General features: G+C 37.2%; 1 protein-coding gene across 2 annotated transcripts in view; it reads right to left on the reverse strand.

The window, feature by feature from the left end:
* Window positions 1-18,978, reverse strand: part of plod3 (procollagen-lysine, 2-oxoglutarate 5-dioxygenase 3) — a 35,327-nt gene extending 16,349 nt beyond the window's left edge. The window contains exons 1-7 of one of the 2 annotated variants that reach the window (XM_005162427.6): window positions 18,873-18,978; window positions 8,133-8,224; window positions 4,170-4,306; window positions 3,635-3,798; window positions 2,732-2,844; window positions 1,842-1,905; window positions 1,640-1,737 (exon numbers count right to left, since the gene is read on the reverse strand). In XM_005162427.6, the coding sequence (XP_005162484.2) occupies window positions 1,640-1,737; window positions 1,842-1,905; window positions 2,732-2,844; window positions 3,635-3,798; window positions 4,170-4,306; window positions 8,133-8,168 (612 nt within the window). In that variant the 5' untranslated portion in view covers window positions 8,169-8,224; window positions 18,873-18,978. Of the gene's footprint in view, window positions 1-1,639; window positions 1,738-1,841; window positions 1,906-2,731; window positions 2,845-3,634; window positions 3,799-4,169; window positions 4,307-8,132; window positions 8,225-11,594; window positions 11,780-18,872 lie in introns of those variants that run through there. The other variant, NM_001044343.2, reaches the window with a different exon arrangement.
* Window positions 18,979-19,536: the final 558 nt, after the last annotated feature.

Genomic DNA, 19,536 nt, shown 5'->3' on the forward strand with positions numbered 1-19,536 from the left:
CTAAAAAGGAAGTGTTCTGAGGCGGACCGCTGGCGCGTTGCTATTTTGATAAAATAAAATAGATTTTTTATTAGACCAAAACAAACCCGGTGTAAACTCCAGCGCAGAGTTGCACCTCACTTACACACTGCTTAATACACACAAGAGAGCAATAGGCAAATATCTTTACATATGAATTTTTTTTTTATATTAAGGATATATATAGGATATAATAAGAATAGATATAGGATATAAATATAAAGGATTAAAATATTACAAAACATATTATTTTCTAGCCTACATAAATATGAAAAATCACTGCTTTTATGTCTTCTTCATCTCGGGAGGCTTTTTCAGTTCATTCATAACAATTTGCTTTTGTATAATGTTATTATTATTAGCAGTATTATTTATTATATCCATATTTATATTTGTTTTATTAAAAACAAGCTTAGATTTGTCCACCTGTCAGGTTTTAGACCATATGGGGCACAGCATGTGTTTTAGGATATAACTCAGGTTTTTGAGCACACTTCATTATTATTGTTCATTTATTCGTTTGCTGGAAATTAGAACTGAATTTAGAAATAGCTTTGAAATGAATATTTGCGCTTAACAAATTAAATTAATTATTTATAGACTAATTGATGTCTGTGTGTAAAGGTTTCCCTATCCAAGAGTAAAAGTGAAAGTAGATCTCTCATTCTAATGCAGTAGATGCTCTGTTTAACTGTTTTCTGTGAACTGTTTGTTTGTGAAATGCTCAGTTTTTCCACTTAGACTTACTTTGCGTCCTGTAAATAGTGAATGCGCTCTTGGCGTGACGCAGCTGGCTCTTAAAGGGAATGGGAGATGAGACTCTGATTGGTTTATTCTCTAAACACACCTATAACTCATTAAGAAAATAAACTCAACCCTTTTACACCATCTGCCTTGGCGCAAAGTGGATTTTCCCATCCTTAAATTAGCAAAATTGCGTTCTGACACGCCCTGAAAACGTTTGCGCCCTGCGTTTTGCGCTCTGCGCATGGACCATCAAAATAGAGCCCTAAATGTCATACCAACACCAACACCAATGCCAATCACTTGATCAATAATAGAGGAAGACACACGAGTGTTAACTTTTAAATCTATTAAAAATGATCAACATGTATAAAAGTGGGAACGTGACTAAAAATTTTATAAACGTCACACATTACATTACTTATTTTATTACACTTTAAATGCAAAATTACGCGTTAACTTGAGCAGCTGTTTTCCCACGCTAACTGTCTCTGGTTCACTAATGCACTGGTGTTGCTTTTTTAAATATATGCTCATATTTGCTATAACTTTGCATGAGCAGATCAAGTTCAGCTGGAGAAATGATGATCTCTTTTTTTCAGATGTTCCCAAGGTCACTCGTAATATCTGCCCTACACAATTATGAGCCCCCTTCATTGTGTATTTTATGATCAAAATAAATCTAAAACACACGCACGCACGCGCACACACACACACGCACGCGCACACACACGCACACACACACACACACACACACACACACACACACACACACAGTCTAAATGGCAGTGCAGTGAGTGATCTGATGTGAAGCTCTGTGCATTAACGCGGGCGCCGCAGTAACAGAAACAGCACTGTGCTGAATGTTTACATTTACCTTGGTTGGCCCGTTTCCATGAATGACCACAGGAAGTGTGTCATAGGCCACATTTCGAACTCTGACTCTGGACTTCTCAAACTTCAGCACCACCTCCTCTGAAAACAGACAAAACCACACATAATTATGCGAATACAGGCACAGATGACTGAGTGTGTGTGTGTGTGTGTGTGCGTGCGTGTGTGTGTGTGTGTGTGTCTACCTATGGCTCCATTCAGATTCTGAAATATCTGCGATCTGTGGTCCAGAGTCATGTTGAACTTCCTCTGGAAAAAGAAGCAGTATTAAGCATGAACAACATGTGTGTCACTCACGCACACACGCACACACACACACAAAAGTGCTCATGCACTCTCAAGCACACATGCACAAAAACATACACAAACAAACACATAAACATACACACTAATGAAGAAGTGCACACACAAACACACACTTAATGATTAAGAAAGTCGAAAGGACACACGCAGAAAAACACAAAAAAATAGACGCACAACACACAAAAGCACACAAACACAAGCAAACACACTTTAAACTGTCACGCTCGATTCACACAGGGAGTCAGTGTCAATGCTTGACGGAGGGTGTGTCTGAAGTTGAGGCTGACGCGATCGTCATATCACCGTCAGCCAATGAAATTAGATTGCAACTAGCTACTGTCTGACCTGGGTTATTTGCATAAAGCATTCTGATTGGCTGACGCTTCTGTTGGCGCTTGAAAAGTTGAGACATTCCTAACTTCTGCAGCAACTAACGCCGCTAGAGTGGCGCCAACAGTTCAGCAACGCTTGACATCACCCATTCAAAGTGAATGGAAAGCACTGATGCTGACGCCCCGTGTGAAGCGGGTGAAAGAAACTGGGTCAAATCCCCCAAAATAAACCCTGCCATCTGATCTTATTGTGCATAAAGCAAGAGTTCAGAGGATTTCAGTCACTGAGTGTTTATTTCTAATCCTGCAAGCACGCACGCACGCACGCACACACGCACGCACACACGCACGCACGCACGCACGCACACACGCACGCACACACGCACGCACACACGCACGCACACACGCACGCACACACACACACACACACACACACACACCCTCTTCTCTTTGTCCAGGTAGATGCGTGTGTAGAACAGCTGGTCGTCGTCGTCATCTTTATATTTCCACTGCTGCACAATGGCATGAATCTCAGGAGCAAAGCCGATGAAGCCTGAACACACACACACACACACACAAACAATAACACGAGCGTCAGCTGACACCACTGTGTGTGATTAAAGAGACAGTTCACCCCAAATTTATTCTAATTTACTCACTATTTACTCTCCCTCGAGTGGTTGCAAACACTAATGAGTTTCTTTCTTCTGCCCTAAAGAAGATATTTTGAAGAATGCTGAAAACCTGTACGAGCGCCACGGTGATACAGTGGGTAGCACGATCGCCTTACAGCAAGAAGGTCGCTGGTTCGAGCCTCGGCTGGGTCAGTTGGCATTTCTGTGTAGTTTGCATGTTCACACAGATGTTCTCCCCGTGTTGGTGTGGGTTTCCTCCGGGTGCTCCGGTTTCCCCCACAGTCCAAACACATGCGCTATAGGGGAACTGATCAACTAAATTGGCTGAAGTGTATGAGTGTGTATGGGTGTTTTCCAGTACTGGGTTGCAGCTGGAAGGGCATCCAGTGTGTAAAACGTATGCTGGAATAGTTGGCGGTTCATTCCGCTGTGGTGACCCCTGATTAATAAAGGAACTAAGCCGTAAAGAAAATGAATGAATAAAAACTTGTAACCACTGACTTCCATAGTAGAAAAAAATAAACACTATGGAAGTCAATAGTTACAGGTTTTCAGCATTCTTCAAAATATCTTCTTTTGTGTTCTACAATAAAAGATACTCATAAAGCTTTAAAACAAGTAAATGATGACAGAATTTAGATTTTTGGGTGAACATTGCCTTTAACAGCATTAATACACACACACACACACACACACACACACACATACCTCCAGAGTTGAGGTAGCGTTTCCCATGATGCACTGCAGGGTATTTGGACGCGAGTCTCTGGTCCGGCCAGCAGAAACCCTCAGCGGAGAAAACCACACGATGAGAGAAACGAGAAAACTTCCTGAGCAGCTCCACTGGACCACTGGCTAAAATCACATCATAACTGCACACACACACACACACACACACACACACAATTTATTTAAACACACATACCCAATTTAATGTCACAGAAGCTAATTGTAACATTAAAGTAGGCACCAAAAAAATTAACACTAAAACAAAATAGGATGCCATATCTTTTAACATATAATAACTCTTCTTAAGCACATTATGGTTGTAGATATGGACAAATGTAGAGTGAAAAACAGCACTTGACAGTATTTGGCACAAATAAAAGAGGTGTGTGAGGTAATTTTTGTGGTCAGTATGATGGTAATCATGTTACATATTAATAAAGAATCTATTGTTAAGAGAAATTAAGTCGCTGCAGTGTGTGTGTGTGTGTGTGTGTGTGTGTGTGTGTGTTTTCACCTGTCTACAAACATGATCACAGTGTTCTGCTTGTCTTTGTGTTTCTCCAGTTCTGTCTTCAGCCATCGAACCTTCTGACCTCCACCGACAGTCCGAGCAACATCACCTCCTCTCCACTGCTCACCCAGACCCAGAACCTGCGCACAAATACAAACACGCACACTATAAAGGCTAGAAATAAACAAAAAATAAATAAATAAAAAAAAACAAGAGAAACCCACACACACAACACACAAAAACAACAAACACAAAACACACTTAGACGAGAAACAACAAACACACACTAGAAGACACACAGGTAAAAACTTAAGCACACACTCACACCTGAAACACAAAGACACACACTTGAAACAAACAGGTGAAAAGCTATGAGGTGCCGTGTAGGATTTAAATCAAACTTTGCTTATCAACACATACATAAAACACGTGTATATACACCTATAAATTACTCGCATATACACCTATACTACTGGATGTTCAAAACAACACAGATGAAACTTGTGTATATACATATAAACTTGACGCATGAATACACCCACATACACACGCACATACATATAAACTCGATCCTCACATAAACACCCACATTAACACACGCACATACATATAAACTTGCTGCATGCAAACACACCTATACACACTCGCATATACATATAAACTCGATTTTCACATAAATACCCACATTTACACGCACATACATATAAACTCGCAGCATGCAAACACACCTATACACAATCGCATCTACATATAAACTCGGTCTATGCATATACACCCACAACAACACGCGCACATACACAAACTCATTGCATGCAAACACACCTATACTGGCATATAGCCCCAATGCCTAAACTCAATGCGTGTATAAACACCCAAAATAACACTCGCGCAAACATACAAAAAATAAAAAATAAATAAAATTCACAAACGTTTATCACGAATCTGGTTATTGCAAAGCTTATGAAATAGAAATAATGCGATTAATACTGGGATTAAATATGTTAAATTATGAACATGTTATATAAAATATTAGTCGATAATAAAATATAAATAGACTATTCAAAATAAGAAATATTTTTTTTATTTTAAACCTTTTAATTTATTTAGGTAATTACAAACACAAATATAAGAGGACAGATAGAACCCTTAAAAGATGTTCAAAAAGCAACCAAAACTATAAATATAAATGTTTACTCAAACTAAACTCTTCTTTTCTATTGCAAATATTAATGTATCCTATAGTCTTCTTGTTTTGTTTTTTAAATTTTTATAATTATTATGCTTTTTATATGTTTTTACAATGTGGGTGTCAAAATTGCAAGATTTTGGTATCATTTTGATTGTTAATTATTCAGCATATACAAAAAAAAAAAAAACCCGCTGATTAAAAGTCTCTGCTCATCATGTTGGTCAAGTTAACCCCCATGGAAAAGCTATATATAATCTCTGGACACTCCTTTTGTGTTTAATAACTACTAACATTTTTACAGCAGCTGGCATCCAGCATTTTGGTGCATTAGCCTGTTTATTGGTGACAGGAAAACCCACTTAAGTGCATTCCTGCCCCCTACTGGACATAAGTGTGTATCATAACCCTTGACGAATAGTGACACCAATAATAAAACAAACATAAAAAAACTAATATTAGACAAACATATTTTATTCAAAATGATTACTTAAGCAACTTTATATTTATTAAACCATAATAACATTTCCAATAATTTAATTGCATAATAAACCTTTAATTTTGCAGGAGCATTCCTTTGCATTACCTTTTTATTGATTTATTTTTTTAGAATTAGCATAATCTATTTTCATAATTCAACAGATGTAATTCCTCTATTAATCACATTATTTCTGTTTCTTAAGCTTTGCAGTAACCTGACTCATGACAAATAATAATCTTGTTCATTACGCTCAGAGGACTTTTACGTTGAAATTAAACTACTTCCTTTTAAAGTGAAATAACTTGCTTTTACTGTGAAAATGCATGCATACACACATGAAATCACTTGCATATATGTATATACACAACTTACTGTATATATGTTTGTGAATTTTATTTTGTATGTTTGCACAAGTGTCATTTGGGTGTTTATGCACCCATCAAGTTTATATTCTTATGTGAGAGTTTATGGGTGTATATGCATAGATCGAGTTTATATGTATATGCGAGTGTGTATAGGTGTGTTTGCATGCAGCAAGTTTATATGTATGCGCGTGTGTATGTGGGTGTATTCATGCAAGTTTCATCTGTGTTGTTTTGAACATCCAGTAGTATAGGTGTATATGCGAGTAATTTATAGGTGTATATACACGTGTTTTATGTATGTGTTGATAAGCAAAGTTTGATTTAAATCCTACACGGCACCTCATAAAAAGCTATAGAAACACACACTAACACAATTAAGAGAAACACAAAACAGAACAGAAACACACAGACACAAGAAACAAACTCTAGAAACAGGTGAACAACTACAGAAACACACAACTAAATAATCAACATAATACACACAAATGAAAACACTACAGAAACACACAGACAAAAAAACAACACTAAAGAAACACAATACATGAGAGAAACACACTAAGAACAAACACAAAACAATATAGACACACACTTACACAAGAAACAACACACATACAAACACAACAAACAGTAGAGAAACACACAAGTAACACTAAAGGAGACACACAGGTGAAAAACTTAAGCACACACTCACACATGAAACACATATAGACACACACGTGAAACACTCTTACACAAACACTCGAAACAAACAGGTGATAAACTATAGAAACACACAATTAAGAGAAACAAAAAAACAATACAGAAACATACACAGACACAAGAAACACACTCTAGAAACAGGTGAACAACTACAGAAACACACAAATAAAATACACAAAGACAAAAAAAGCACACAGCACACAAAGAAATGCTAGAAACACACTTACACAAGTAACAACAAATACACACAAAAAACAGTACAGAAACACACACACACACACACACACACACACACACACACACACACACACACACACACACACACACACACACACACACACAAAAGAAACATTAGAAGACACACACAGGAGAAAACTTTAGAAGCACATATAGACACACATGAAACACTCTTAGAAAAGAAACAACAAACATACGCAAACAAAAACAATACAGAAACACACACAAGAAACACTAGAAGACACACACAGGTGAAAAACGCAAGCACACACTCACACATGAAACACACATAGCCAAACACAAAAGCAACATAGAAACACACACAAAAAACAACACAACACTAAAGAAACACAATACACAAGAGAAACACACTTAGACAAAAACACAAAACTATAGAAACACACTTACACAAGAAACAACAAACACACACAAAAAACAGTAGAGAAATAAGCACTAGAAGGCACACACAGGAAAAACTTGAGTACACGCTCACACATAAAACATATAAACATACAAGCGAAACACTCTTACACAAACACTCGAAACAAACAGGTAAAAAACTATAGAAACACATACCTTTGCAATTAAGAGAAACACAAAACGATACAGAAACACCCACTGACACAAGAAACACACTCTAGAAATCAACATAATACACACAAACAAAACACTACAGAAACATACAGACAAAAAAAACACACAGACCCAGACATACAAGGAAATGCTAAAAACGTACACACAACACCAAAAACGAACACCACGATACTAGAGAAACACACTTAGACAGAAACAACTAACACACTAACACAAAAGACAACACAACACAAGAAACACAGTTGAACAGAAACACAAAGCGATATAGAAACACACTTACACAAAAAAACAAAACACACACACTAAACACTAAAGACACACACCCACATATGAAGAAGAAACACACTTCCACAGGAAACACAACACACGCACACACTAATATCATGTGTGAGCAGATCTGTCACCTGAATAGTGTAGTTGAACTGTCGGATGGTCCTCATGAACCTCAGGTATCCATCAGTCACTTCTGTAGCAGCGGTGATCACCAGCAGCTCATCTGAACACACGCACACACGCACACACGCGCGCACGCACACACGCACACGCACACGCACACACGCACACGCACACACACACACACACACACACACACACACACACACACACACACAGTATTTATACACCACTAACCACACAGCAACTCTGTCTGAGTGACTGGACCATTTAAATCATTATATCCACAGCAAAAAAATGTAAAATAAATAAATAAATAAATAAATCAAACACAAACTATTAAAGTAAACTATAACTATAAGAAAATAACCATATTTCCAACATTCCTAAACTTATTTTGTGTTCATCAGAAAAATAAAGCTCAAGATTTGAAACCATTTACCAATGATTAAACTTCAATTTTTAAAGTCAATATGTTTAACATTTATACTTTTTATGTTTGTATTTTTTCAGATTTTATTATACTTCTGTGCTTCAAAGTCTTAATTCTGATTATTTGGATCAGAGATTATTAAGCTTTCACCAAAACCAAGAAGTAAATGCCTATAGCAAAAAGTAATTGGGAAAAATACTGTGTAAATCAGTGTTGCTGTAAGTGTAAGATAGGGCTGCTCAATTTTGGTCATAATTGTAATCACAATTATTCACAACGATTATGAGTTAAAATCAAAATTATTCGGCCTTCTGTGAATTTTTTATATATAAATGTTTCCCTAATGATGTTTAACAGAGGAATTTTTCACAGTATTTCCTATAATATTTTTTTCTTCTGGAGAAAGGCTTGTATGTTTTATTTTGGCTAGAATAAATGCAGGTTTAAATATTTTAAAACCTATTTTAATAGCTCAATATTATTAGCCCCTTTAAGAAAGATATATGTTTGATGGTCTGCAGAAGAAACTGTTATATAATGACTTGCCTAATTACCCTAGTGAAGCCTTTGAATGTGACTTTAAGCTGAATACTAGTATCTTGAAAAACATCTAGTAAAATATAATGTACTGTCGTCATAGCAAAGATAAAAGAAATCAGTTATTAGAAATGAGTTATTAAATCTGTTATGTTTAAACTCTGCTTTAAGCATCTTCATTGTAAGAAAAAAACTTTAGCTACTAAAGTCCTTCAGTCAGGAGCAGTGAGGGATTTTCTTCTTTTGTTGTCTGATTAATAATAAAAACAGCAAGCAGCAGGAATATTGCGCACTGTCACTTTAAGAATAGTGAGGCTCTGATATGGTTTCTCTTTCACATATTTTTTTGATTCTCAATTTGTTTGTTTATTACACAAACGCGGGTTAATATAAATAATCACTAAACACAGAGCTCTGACACAAATGTGCATGTATTTGATGATTAAAGCGCTCACATTAAGATGGCATTAGATGTGTGTGCTCTGCTCGTCTCCGAGCCTATCGCGGCGCGCACACACACACAACAGCGTGTGCTCTTTCGCGTTTTTAAATATATAAATTAATTGCGATTAGTTGCACAGCCCTAGTGTAAGGCATTAAAAGTAAGGGATAATGTACATCCAGACGGCACAGAACAAAGCCTGACAGGGTGATCAGCAGCTGTTGTAGAAGACTGAAGGGTTTATTCTGTAAATAACAACTGAGCTGGATAATATTCTGATTGTACCAATGAGGACGTGGTCTGTTTTTACAATGTTTTTAACAATTTTTTTCTGAGTGTCTCTGGACCCTTACTGACTATGGAGGATGAGGGAGCTCTCCGATGTCATCTAAAATATCTTCCATTGTGTTCAGAAGATGAAAGAAGTTCTCAAATGATTAGAACTACATAAGAGTGAACAATTAATAGCGGAAATTTTATATTTGGATGAACTAACACATTTGATAGTCCCTAAGTTCACTGTCTTTTATGTTTGCATTTATTTCAGATTTTAATATACTTCTATGCTTCAAATTAAAGTTTATAAGGCCTCGATTCTGACAATTTGGTTCAGAGCTTGTTACACTTTAACCAAGACATTATAAATTCCAGAAGACAAAAATTTATTGGAAAAACACTTTGTGAAACAGTATAATTTAAAGTGTAGGTGATTAAGTAAGGAATAACGTACATTCAGGCGGTTTTAAATCACAAAATAAAGCTTGACAGGATTATCAGCAGCAGTTGTGGTACAACTCAAGGATTTATTCTGTGATATCAAATGAGCAGGATAATAATCGGACTGTACCACTGAGGGCACGTGGTCTGTTTTGACCATGTTTTTGATATTTTTCTAAGCTTTGAGTGTCTCTGGACCCATCTTGACTACAGAGAATAAGGGAGCTCTCCGATTTCATCTAAAATATCTTCATTGGTGCTCGGAAGATGAACAGGGATTGAAACAACATGAGGGTGAGTAATTAACATGAGAACATTTGGATGAACTAACACTTTAAAGTCATTAAGTTCACCGTCTTTTGTTTGTATTTATTTATTTTTTATTTCATATACTCCTGTGCTTATAGTCTATGTTTCAATTCTGTATATATGGTTCAGAGCTTATAATGCTTTAACCAAGACTATTTATAAATACCTGGAGCAAAAATGTTTTGGGAAAAAAACTACTAAGCAGCCAGTGTCATTTAAAGTGTATGACATTAAATAAGGGATAATGTACATTCGGGCGGTTTTGAAATCACAAAATCAAGCCTGACTGGGTTATCAACAGCTGAAACTCAAAACAGAAAACTCAAGGGTTACCTTTGTAGTAATATTCTGATTGTACCACTGAAGGCCATTGGTCTGTTTTGAGGAGCTTTTTGGTAGCCTATCTTTGGACTCTTGCTGACTATGGAGGATGAGGGAGCTCTCCGATTTCATCTAAAACCTTTTCTCTTGTGTTCTGAAGATGAACGAAGCTCAAAGGGGATTGAAGCTACACAAGGATGTGTAATTAACATAATTTTAATTTTGGGGTTAGCAAAGACTATAAGTCTATAAGAAACCATTAGAAACTGAAAAAGAAGCTTCTGGATCTCCTGCCTGTTTCTCATGGATCTGCGAATGGACCCTGAATTTTCTGCAAAACTTTTAGTTCAGCACAATGTAGGTCCTCTAAGGAGATTTACCATTCCCTATTTAGAAGTTGAAAAGAATGCTTGACTGATGATATTATTAAGGAGAAAGTCTTAATGTGCGAATGTAAAACCAACTTTACCCCGGTAACGCTAGGTAAACAAAGCTCCTATCAGAGCCCCGCAGTTACTGCATCACTGTAACAGTTAACATCAGTGAATACCGCTGTTTCACAGCACACGTGTGATGTTCTGTCAAAAAACATTCTGTTAGGTTCCGATCCGAATCAATAACGGTAAGTTTGTGATTGGGATCGAGTTACATTTACTGTACATTACAGTTACATTCAAATGAGGAACTGACTGGAAATGACTGAACGGCTCTTACTGGGTTTCCGCGGTTCGGTTCTGCTAAGCTGAATTACAGCCAGAATAACGGTCAGGATCACGGGCACCGGAGTCATCGCGCTGCTGGGTCTCCCCTCGGGGTCAGTTCAGTTTTCCCGTCGCTACCGTGCAGAACTCTGGCTCCCAAAGTTCGCGGACCGACGGCAGGAATTTCAGCGTCAACTCTCGTTTCCGCTTGGACAGCCAATGAGCGCGGAGGACTCGTTGATTGACAGACGAGACCGACGGCTCTCGACCAATAAGATGAAGACAAATATTCAGAGGTGGACGATTTTTTTTTCTCTAGAAATCGAGCCCTAAGGATACAGAAAGAGATATTGAGGGAGTGCCACGTTTTAGGAATAACTAGGGCCAGACGGAATCTGCGGACATTTTTCTGCTATTTCTGAGCAGAATTTTGTTAAAAATCTGCAGATTTATGCGGAATGATTTTGGGAGTATCATTAACTAAAACCTTAATATGTGAAATAAGAAGTAATGCATTTTAAACTTGTATTTAATGTTTACAATGCAAATCCAATTTGATCCACTTTATTTGGTAAACAAAGCAAGTCTCTCATATATTATCTCATATAATCTACTAAACGAGACAAAAATTAACTTTACAAACTTTATCGTGAATTAGTTATATTGACATTTAAATATTAGTCAATAATGTTACTGAAATTAATACAAAAAACTGAATAAAATAAATGTACACACATTTACTCAAGTAAATAAACAATTAAATATGAGCTAAAAATCTGCGAGAATCTGCACATTTCTGCACGCGCAGATTCCGTGTGGGCCTAGGAATAACATAACTGGTGTGGGTACTGTATGTGTGTACAATGTTTCTTTTTATAAAATTGAACAAAACATATAATCTTTTTATATGATTTGTTATTATATTTTATTATTTAGGCTTTTAAATTGTATAAAAGGTATACCTTCTTTCATTTGTTAAATGAAAACAAAATAAATAATTAAAAAAGTAAAATTAAATAATTACTTAAAAACTGAGTTTAACCTAATGGACCCTAAGCACTAGTTAATGCCTGTGGAAGCCTGTTCCCACCACTGAATAATAAAAAATGAATTTTTTAATAAAGTTAAAAAAACTATAAAGTCAGAATTCCGAGTTATAAAGTTGCAAGTCTAAATTCCTATTTATAAGGTAAAATTCTGTGTTATAAAGTCACAATTGCGAGTTATCTCCGAGTTATTTAGAATTCTGACTTTATAACTCGGAATATGGACATTATAACTCAGATTTGTGACTTTATTACTCGGAATGCAGACTTGCGACTTTAGAACTCAGAATTGCAACTTTATAACTGAATTGTGACTCTAGAACTCGGAATTGTGACTTTTTAAACTCGGAATTCTGACTAGAACTCGGAATTCAGACTTTATAACTTTGAATTCTGACTCTATAACTCTGAATTGTGACATTAACTTGGAACTGTGACTTTCTAAGAATTCAGACTTAATAAGTCAAGTTTATAACTCTGAATTCTGACATTATAACTTGGAATTGTGACTTTCTAATTCAGAATTCTGACTTTATAACTCAGAATTGTGACTTTACAACTCGGAATTTTAACTGTATAACTTGGAATTGTGACTTTATAACTCGAAATTACGACTTTTTAACTTTTTTAACTGACCATATAACTCAGATTCGTGACTTTACAACTCAGAATTGTGACTTTATAACTCAGAATTCTGACTTTATAAATCAAAATTCTGTCTTTACAACTTGGAATTGCGACTTTATAACTCCGAATTGTGACTTTATAATTCGGAATTGTGACTATGATTCGGAATTGTGATTTTATAACTTGGAATTGTGATTTTATAACTCAGAATTCTGACTTTATAATTTTTTAAAATTCATTTATCTATTTATTTATTTATTTTATTCAGTGGTGGGAACGAGCTTTCACAAATGCCATAAATATGTGTTAGGGCTCAAAAAAAAAAAATACAACTAATGACACATATTACAAAATTTATGAAAAGTTATAGAAAAGTGATTTTATATATGTCAATATTTTCACACATAAAAACTATTTTTACACTCTATGACATTTTTGAGGCTGTCCTCTGGAGATCTTTACCATACATTTGTAATTAATTATTTTAATAAAATAATAGAAAATCTAATCAAATAGGACTTTGGTGTTATAATCATTCCGGTTAAAATCGTTGCAAAAATAATTATGACATAATCTAACAGTATCCAAACAAAACATCCATTAAGTTTACTGTCAAATTAGTAATTGCACCTTACAAAATCATCCAGTTTGATTATTTATGGGAATGACTAATACTAATTAAAGCAACACTGCATCCAAATAATCACAAAGAGCCCGTTATGTTTCACAGTACAACCAATGTGCAAATAAATATCACTAAATATCTTTCAGAGGACAATATTAAAACACTCAAACCAGGTCTACACAAAAATAAATAAATAAATACATAAAGGAATATCTGCAAATTAATGATAGAGATGACATGGTATTTTCCAAACATGCAGACTGCCCATTATTGCAGACACAGAGCAGCATTTAGCAATTCAAATTGAAATTACAAATTGAGTCCAGCAATTTGTAATTCTCTTACACAGTTTATAAACTATCCTAGGCTTCCATAAATTAAAACAACCAGCTCTGTGTTGTAGCCACAGTTTCAGAGCATTTACTAATGGTTGATATTTTAGTATTCTTTCTGAACAGCACAATTCCATGTCAGAGTCAAAACAGCAACCTACTTCCATAATCAGGATGTTTTTCAATATTCATCCACAGCTACAATATCAGGAGTGTTTGGAAAATCTCTAATGACTTAAAACATGTGCATTACTGTTCAATGATGGAAACCAGTTCAATCGTACAGTCTTATTAATGTATTTACTTTGTACACTGACTCTATTCACCTCTTTAGCTGTAATGTTTACAATGCAATCATGACCTGTGATGTAAAGGCCTTTAAAGGTGCAGTATGTAAGTTTGACACCCAGTGGTTGATCTAGGCATTGCATGCTGGATCAAAACACACTTAAGTGCAGGTTGCCAGATTGATGACACCAACAGGAGTGAGTCTGACAATCAAGCCTAAAGGCTAATTTAAGCCTGATTTAAGTTGTGTTTTAGATAAAAGCAACGGCATGCGACAGAAGCAATATTTTCCAAATTAAAAAGGAGTTTTTGTCCTATCCAACACCTGAAATTTAGATATTAGATTTTTTTTCAGCTAAACGACAAAAAACTTGATGACATTCTCAGCTCAGGTGCAGCTCATGTGCTTTATTCGGTGTCAAATGCAAATAATATGAGTATGAATGCCATTTCACATTACATTTACTACTCATATCTGGAGAATTAAATAAACCGTCTGAAACTAAACTTCGGAACTGTGACTCAGTGCAAACCAACACATATCAGTGATTCATTCAATCATTCATTTTCTTTTCGGCTTAGTCCCTTATTAATCTGGGGTCGCCACAGCGGAATGAACCACCAACTCATCCAGCACATGTTTTACACAGCGGATGCCCTTCCACCCTTCCAGCTGCAACCCATCTCTGGGAAACATCCATACACACTCATTCACACACATACACTACAAATAATTTAGCCTACCCAATTCACCTGTACCGCATGTCTTTGAACTTAGGGGGAAACGCAACCCAGGCTCATTCTGAAAACGTAGTCCCACAGACGTTTCTGGAGACCGCGAATTATGTAGCCAGAGGTACGTATGGCTGCATTTTATTTTTTAAGCGAACACTACGAGGTGGTGTGACGCCGTTCCTTTTCGCGCTTGCCAGCTGAGCGGTTACCTCCGTGTGGAGGGTTTTCCCACTTCAACCAGTTTGTCCAGTTAGCTCGTCGTGTACGCCGGTGGACTTGAGACGCAGAGAGGAGCTGACCACGACGACAATGACTGGGTTTGAGTCCGGGGAAGAGCGGTTACAGAAATCAGGTAAGACAAAAACAGAATCCAACAAATAAAGTGAACAAGTGAATAACAGGCTGAGAATGTGGTGAAATCCGAAAATGTGGTAAAAATCAGACAAGGGCTTTTCTTTTTCCGGACAGCTTTTTTTGTAAATTGTTGGTTGGATTTAGGGAAGTGAGCGAGCGGGCAGGCGGGCGGGCGGGTCAATCGGTAAAACTGCTTGGGTTTAGGGAAGGAGGAGGAGTCAATCATTCAGCCAGTCAGAAAGACGGTCGTTCGACAGCAGTTTGTGGGTTTACGCGAGAACAACGCGGGCGCGAACGACACTCGCGAAAGACATTTAAGATGCGAAAAAGCATGTACGCGGATTCGCCAAAACAAAAACTGCACAAATACTTACCTCCGAGGACATATTTCGCGGTCTCCAGAAACGTCCACGAGACTACGTTTTCAGAATGAGCCTGGGTTGGGGAAACCAGAGCACTCGGAGGAAACCCACGTGAGTGCGTGGAGAACATGCAAACTCCACACAGAAATGCCAACTGACATAACTTCTCGAACCAGCGACCTTCTTGCTGTGAGGCGACAGCACTACCAATTATCGTGTTTTGTCTGGTGCAAACAGCTAAATCGCTCATCACGGTATATCTCGTCACATAGCAAGTTGTTAGCACACAGGGTTACAATGTGACCTGCTCACCTAATGTTTATGCTTGTAATATTTTATTATTTGCTTATTAATAACCTCATGTGGAACTCTGAATCTGCGGCTCATTTTGGAGTCTGCTCATGTCGACCAGAGGTCACATTTCAGTCACAGATACACACTTTAAGAGCCTTTCTGACTGACTGACTGAATGAATGAATGAATACGCTGTTTTCCACCATCTGGCAACCCAGGTGCTGAAATATAATTGGCTAAACTGGCATTGGGCGGGTTCAATGATCAAAACAAAGACAGGCAATCAGAGCATTTTTCAGATACAACATGCTTTAGAAGAGTCAAAACCTACATACAGCACCTTTAAAAACAGGACAGCTGTTCTTAATATGTGCTGTTGATTCCGCTGTTCTCTCACTATGCAGTAAACAGAACGGCTCACAGTGTTTCGAAATCGTCTACCACACGGACAAATCATACTTTGTAGGTAGTGTTTGTAAACGAGCTCTGATGACGAATTTGATAATGGTGTGATCAATAGCGGGGTTGTGAAATGCAGTGTGTGTGATCCGCGTTCTGCAGGCAGTCCAGTTTGCCCTGGAGCCACAGCTTATGCTGAGTTCAGACTGCATGATTGTAGCCCTGATTTTGACTCGCCGACAGGTTTTGAGAAATCATTGACAAATGCTTGAAATCAAAAGTAAAGCGGTGCTTGTTCACGTGAGTAACAATCACACAGTGTGAACTATCAAAGACGATAAGTCGCTGATACCCGTCAGCAGTGGTGTAAAGTAACTAATTACAAATACTCAAATTACGGTAATTAGTTACTTTTTCTCAAGAATTGTAATTTACTGAGTAGTTTTAAAGATGTCTACTTTTACTCTAACTTGAGTAAATGTTTAGTGCAGTATCTGTACTCCTCTACTTTCCTTCATCCTGCAGTCACTACTTTATTTTTTCTATGGGGATTAGAAAAATCAGTCCTGTAATTCCCGTCCGATCAAATCACACATAGAAGGTAAACCACCTCATAATGAACTACCTCAAGACATTATAAATGCAGCAAACTGTTTGGAAGCATTAAAAGTGTCCAAGAAGATGTTCAGAATCTTTACACGCGTTGACCCAGAGACTGTTTAGATGATGTCACTGATGAGAAGATGACAGTTGTTTACTGTATGGAGACCGAAATAGCCCTAAACACCCGGCAAGCACAAGACATCAACACGATGTCAGATTGACGTTGTACCCCAATGTCGTAGGGACGTTGCATTTTGTTTGGTATTTACTTTGATCTTCTATATAAAGCTGCTTTGACACAATTTACATTATAAAAGTGCTATGCAAATCAAGGTGAATTAAATTTAAATGAAAATCGGGTTTACGTCAGAACTCAAAGTCAGACCAACATCAATGTCCAACCGAAAACCAACCAAATATCAAGGTCTAATGATGTCACAGTTTGAAGTTGTGCAAACGTTACCACTATGACGTCTATCAGATGTTGGATTTTGGGTGCAATACCTGATGAATAAATATGAGTATGTGACGTCAATATGATGTTGGTTTAAGATGTTGGCTCAATGTTGGATTTTCGTCACTTTCTAACAAAACCTAAAATTAACCAAATATCAACGTCATTTAACGTTGTTATTGGACATCAAAATAACGTTGTCCTTAGACGCTGGCTAGACATTGAATTTTGGTTACTTGACATCACAACCTAAATCTAACCTAATATTAACGTCCAATGACGTTGTGTGTCTGCTGGGCAATAACTAATGCACTACAGAATGTTACGTTTACACACACATCCACAAATTACATGTAAACGCATCGGCTTTTTACAGCGTAATACTCACTACTCACTATTCATGAGTACTTTAAAAAGGGCTACTTTTTACTCCTACTTTGAGTAATATTTACAGCCGATACTTTTATTCTACTCACACTACATTTTTAGGCAAGTAATGGTACTTTTACTTGAGTATGATATTTCAGTACTTTTTACACCACCCGTCAGATATTTGGCCTGTCAGTCAATATCTGAAGCTGTCAGTGACTCAAAATTATGCCGTGTGAAATGAGTTCTGATTGAAAATATCATCAGCGATCGCCTGCAGCCAATGAGAGAGCAGCATCCACTAGTGTGGGTATCTGCAGGCCAGCGGTAGGATGGAGGAGAAGTTAAAAGGGCTTCTTCTCAGTTTATTTGGACCCAAGAAATGGAGGAAAAACTAGTGTAAATTTGGCAGGAGCACCCGCATGTATGTTTGACTTGTTTCATCTGAGCAAAACCACAACCAGGTTGAAAAATAAAATAAGTGTAGGAGAAATTGCTAATTCCCTTCAAAGGCCAGTTGAGAAAAAATAATCACTTCTCCCGTGTGTTTGATTGTGAGACATATTTTTCAGACTGAGACAAAGTTGCTGGCAATTCTTCCTATTGTAAAGTCATGCAGTGTTACCCCCCTTGCGCCGATCCATCTTACAGTGTAAACACAGCACTGACGGAATGCTACCAGAGAGTCAAGCAGTGTGAAAACATCCATGATATGACTACTTTGAAAATCCTGCAGTCTAAACTCGACATTAGTCCAGTAACTGCACTGCTGTGTGTGAAAGTGCTGGTGGAGAATCTCATACCTGCACGTCCTGCCCTTCAGCTCCTTCTTTACTCCGTCATTATATAGAGTTGCTTCAACATGTATTTTACCAGTGTTCATGATCGCCTCATCGCTGACTTTCACCTGCTGTCCGCTCATATTACTCTAGCTCAGCTGTATGTTATTGCTGCTATACTAGTCATTCAGGTCTGGCCAGTCTGAGCGCACTACAAACCCCAACAGTCACTGTATCTAGCTGGTTTTCTTTCTGAATATCAAGAAACTTGGTTCTCCTTCAGCTGCATACTTTACGTTTGCCCAGATACAGAAGCAGATTTTGTGGGTTTTGTGTCCCTCCTGGCCAGACGCCGTATTCTACTACACTGGAAGTCATCTGCTCCACCTACTCACTCCATGTGGATTAATGACTTATTCCTCTTCATAAAACTGGAACAAATTAGACACTGTCTGAAGGGTTCTTCCAAAAACTTTTATAAAAATTGGGGCTCTCTCCTTGACCATATGGAAAGTATACTCCCTGCACACTGGATGATAGTTAATTTTAACATTTTTCCCTGCTGCGTGACATCTCATGTGACCAGGCTTTTAGTTTGGTGTGTAAACAATTGTTCTGGTTGGTTGGTATTTTATTTTATTTTTCTGTTGTTGTTGTTTTATTATATATATATCTGGGGTCAATAATT

The sequence above is a fragment of the Danio rerio genome, chromosome 23 (genome assembly GCF_049306965.1).
Source record: "Danio rerio strain Tuebingen ecotype United States chromosome 23, GRCz12tu, whole genome shotgun sequence".
NCBI lineage: Eukaryota > Metazoa > Chordata > Actinopteri > Cypriniformes > Danionidae > Danio > Danio rerio.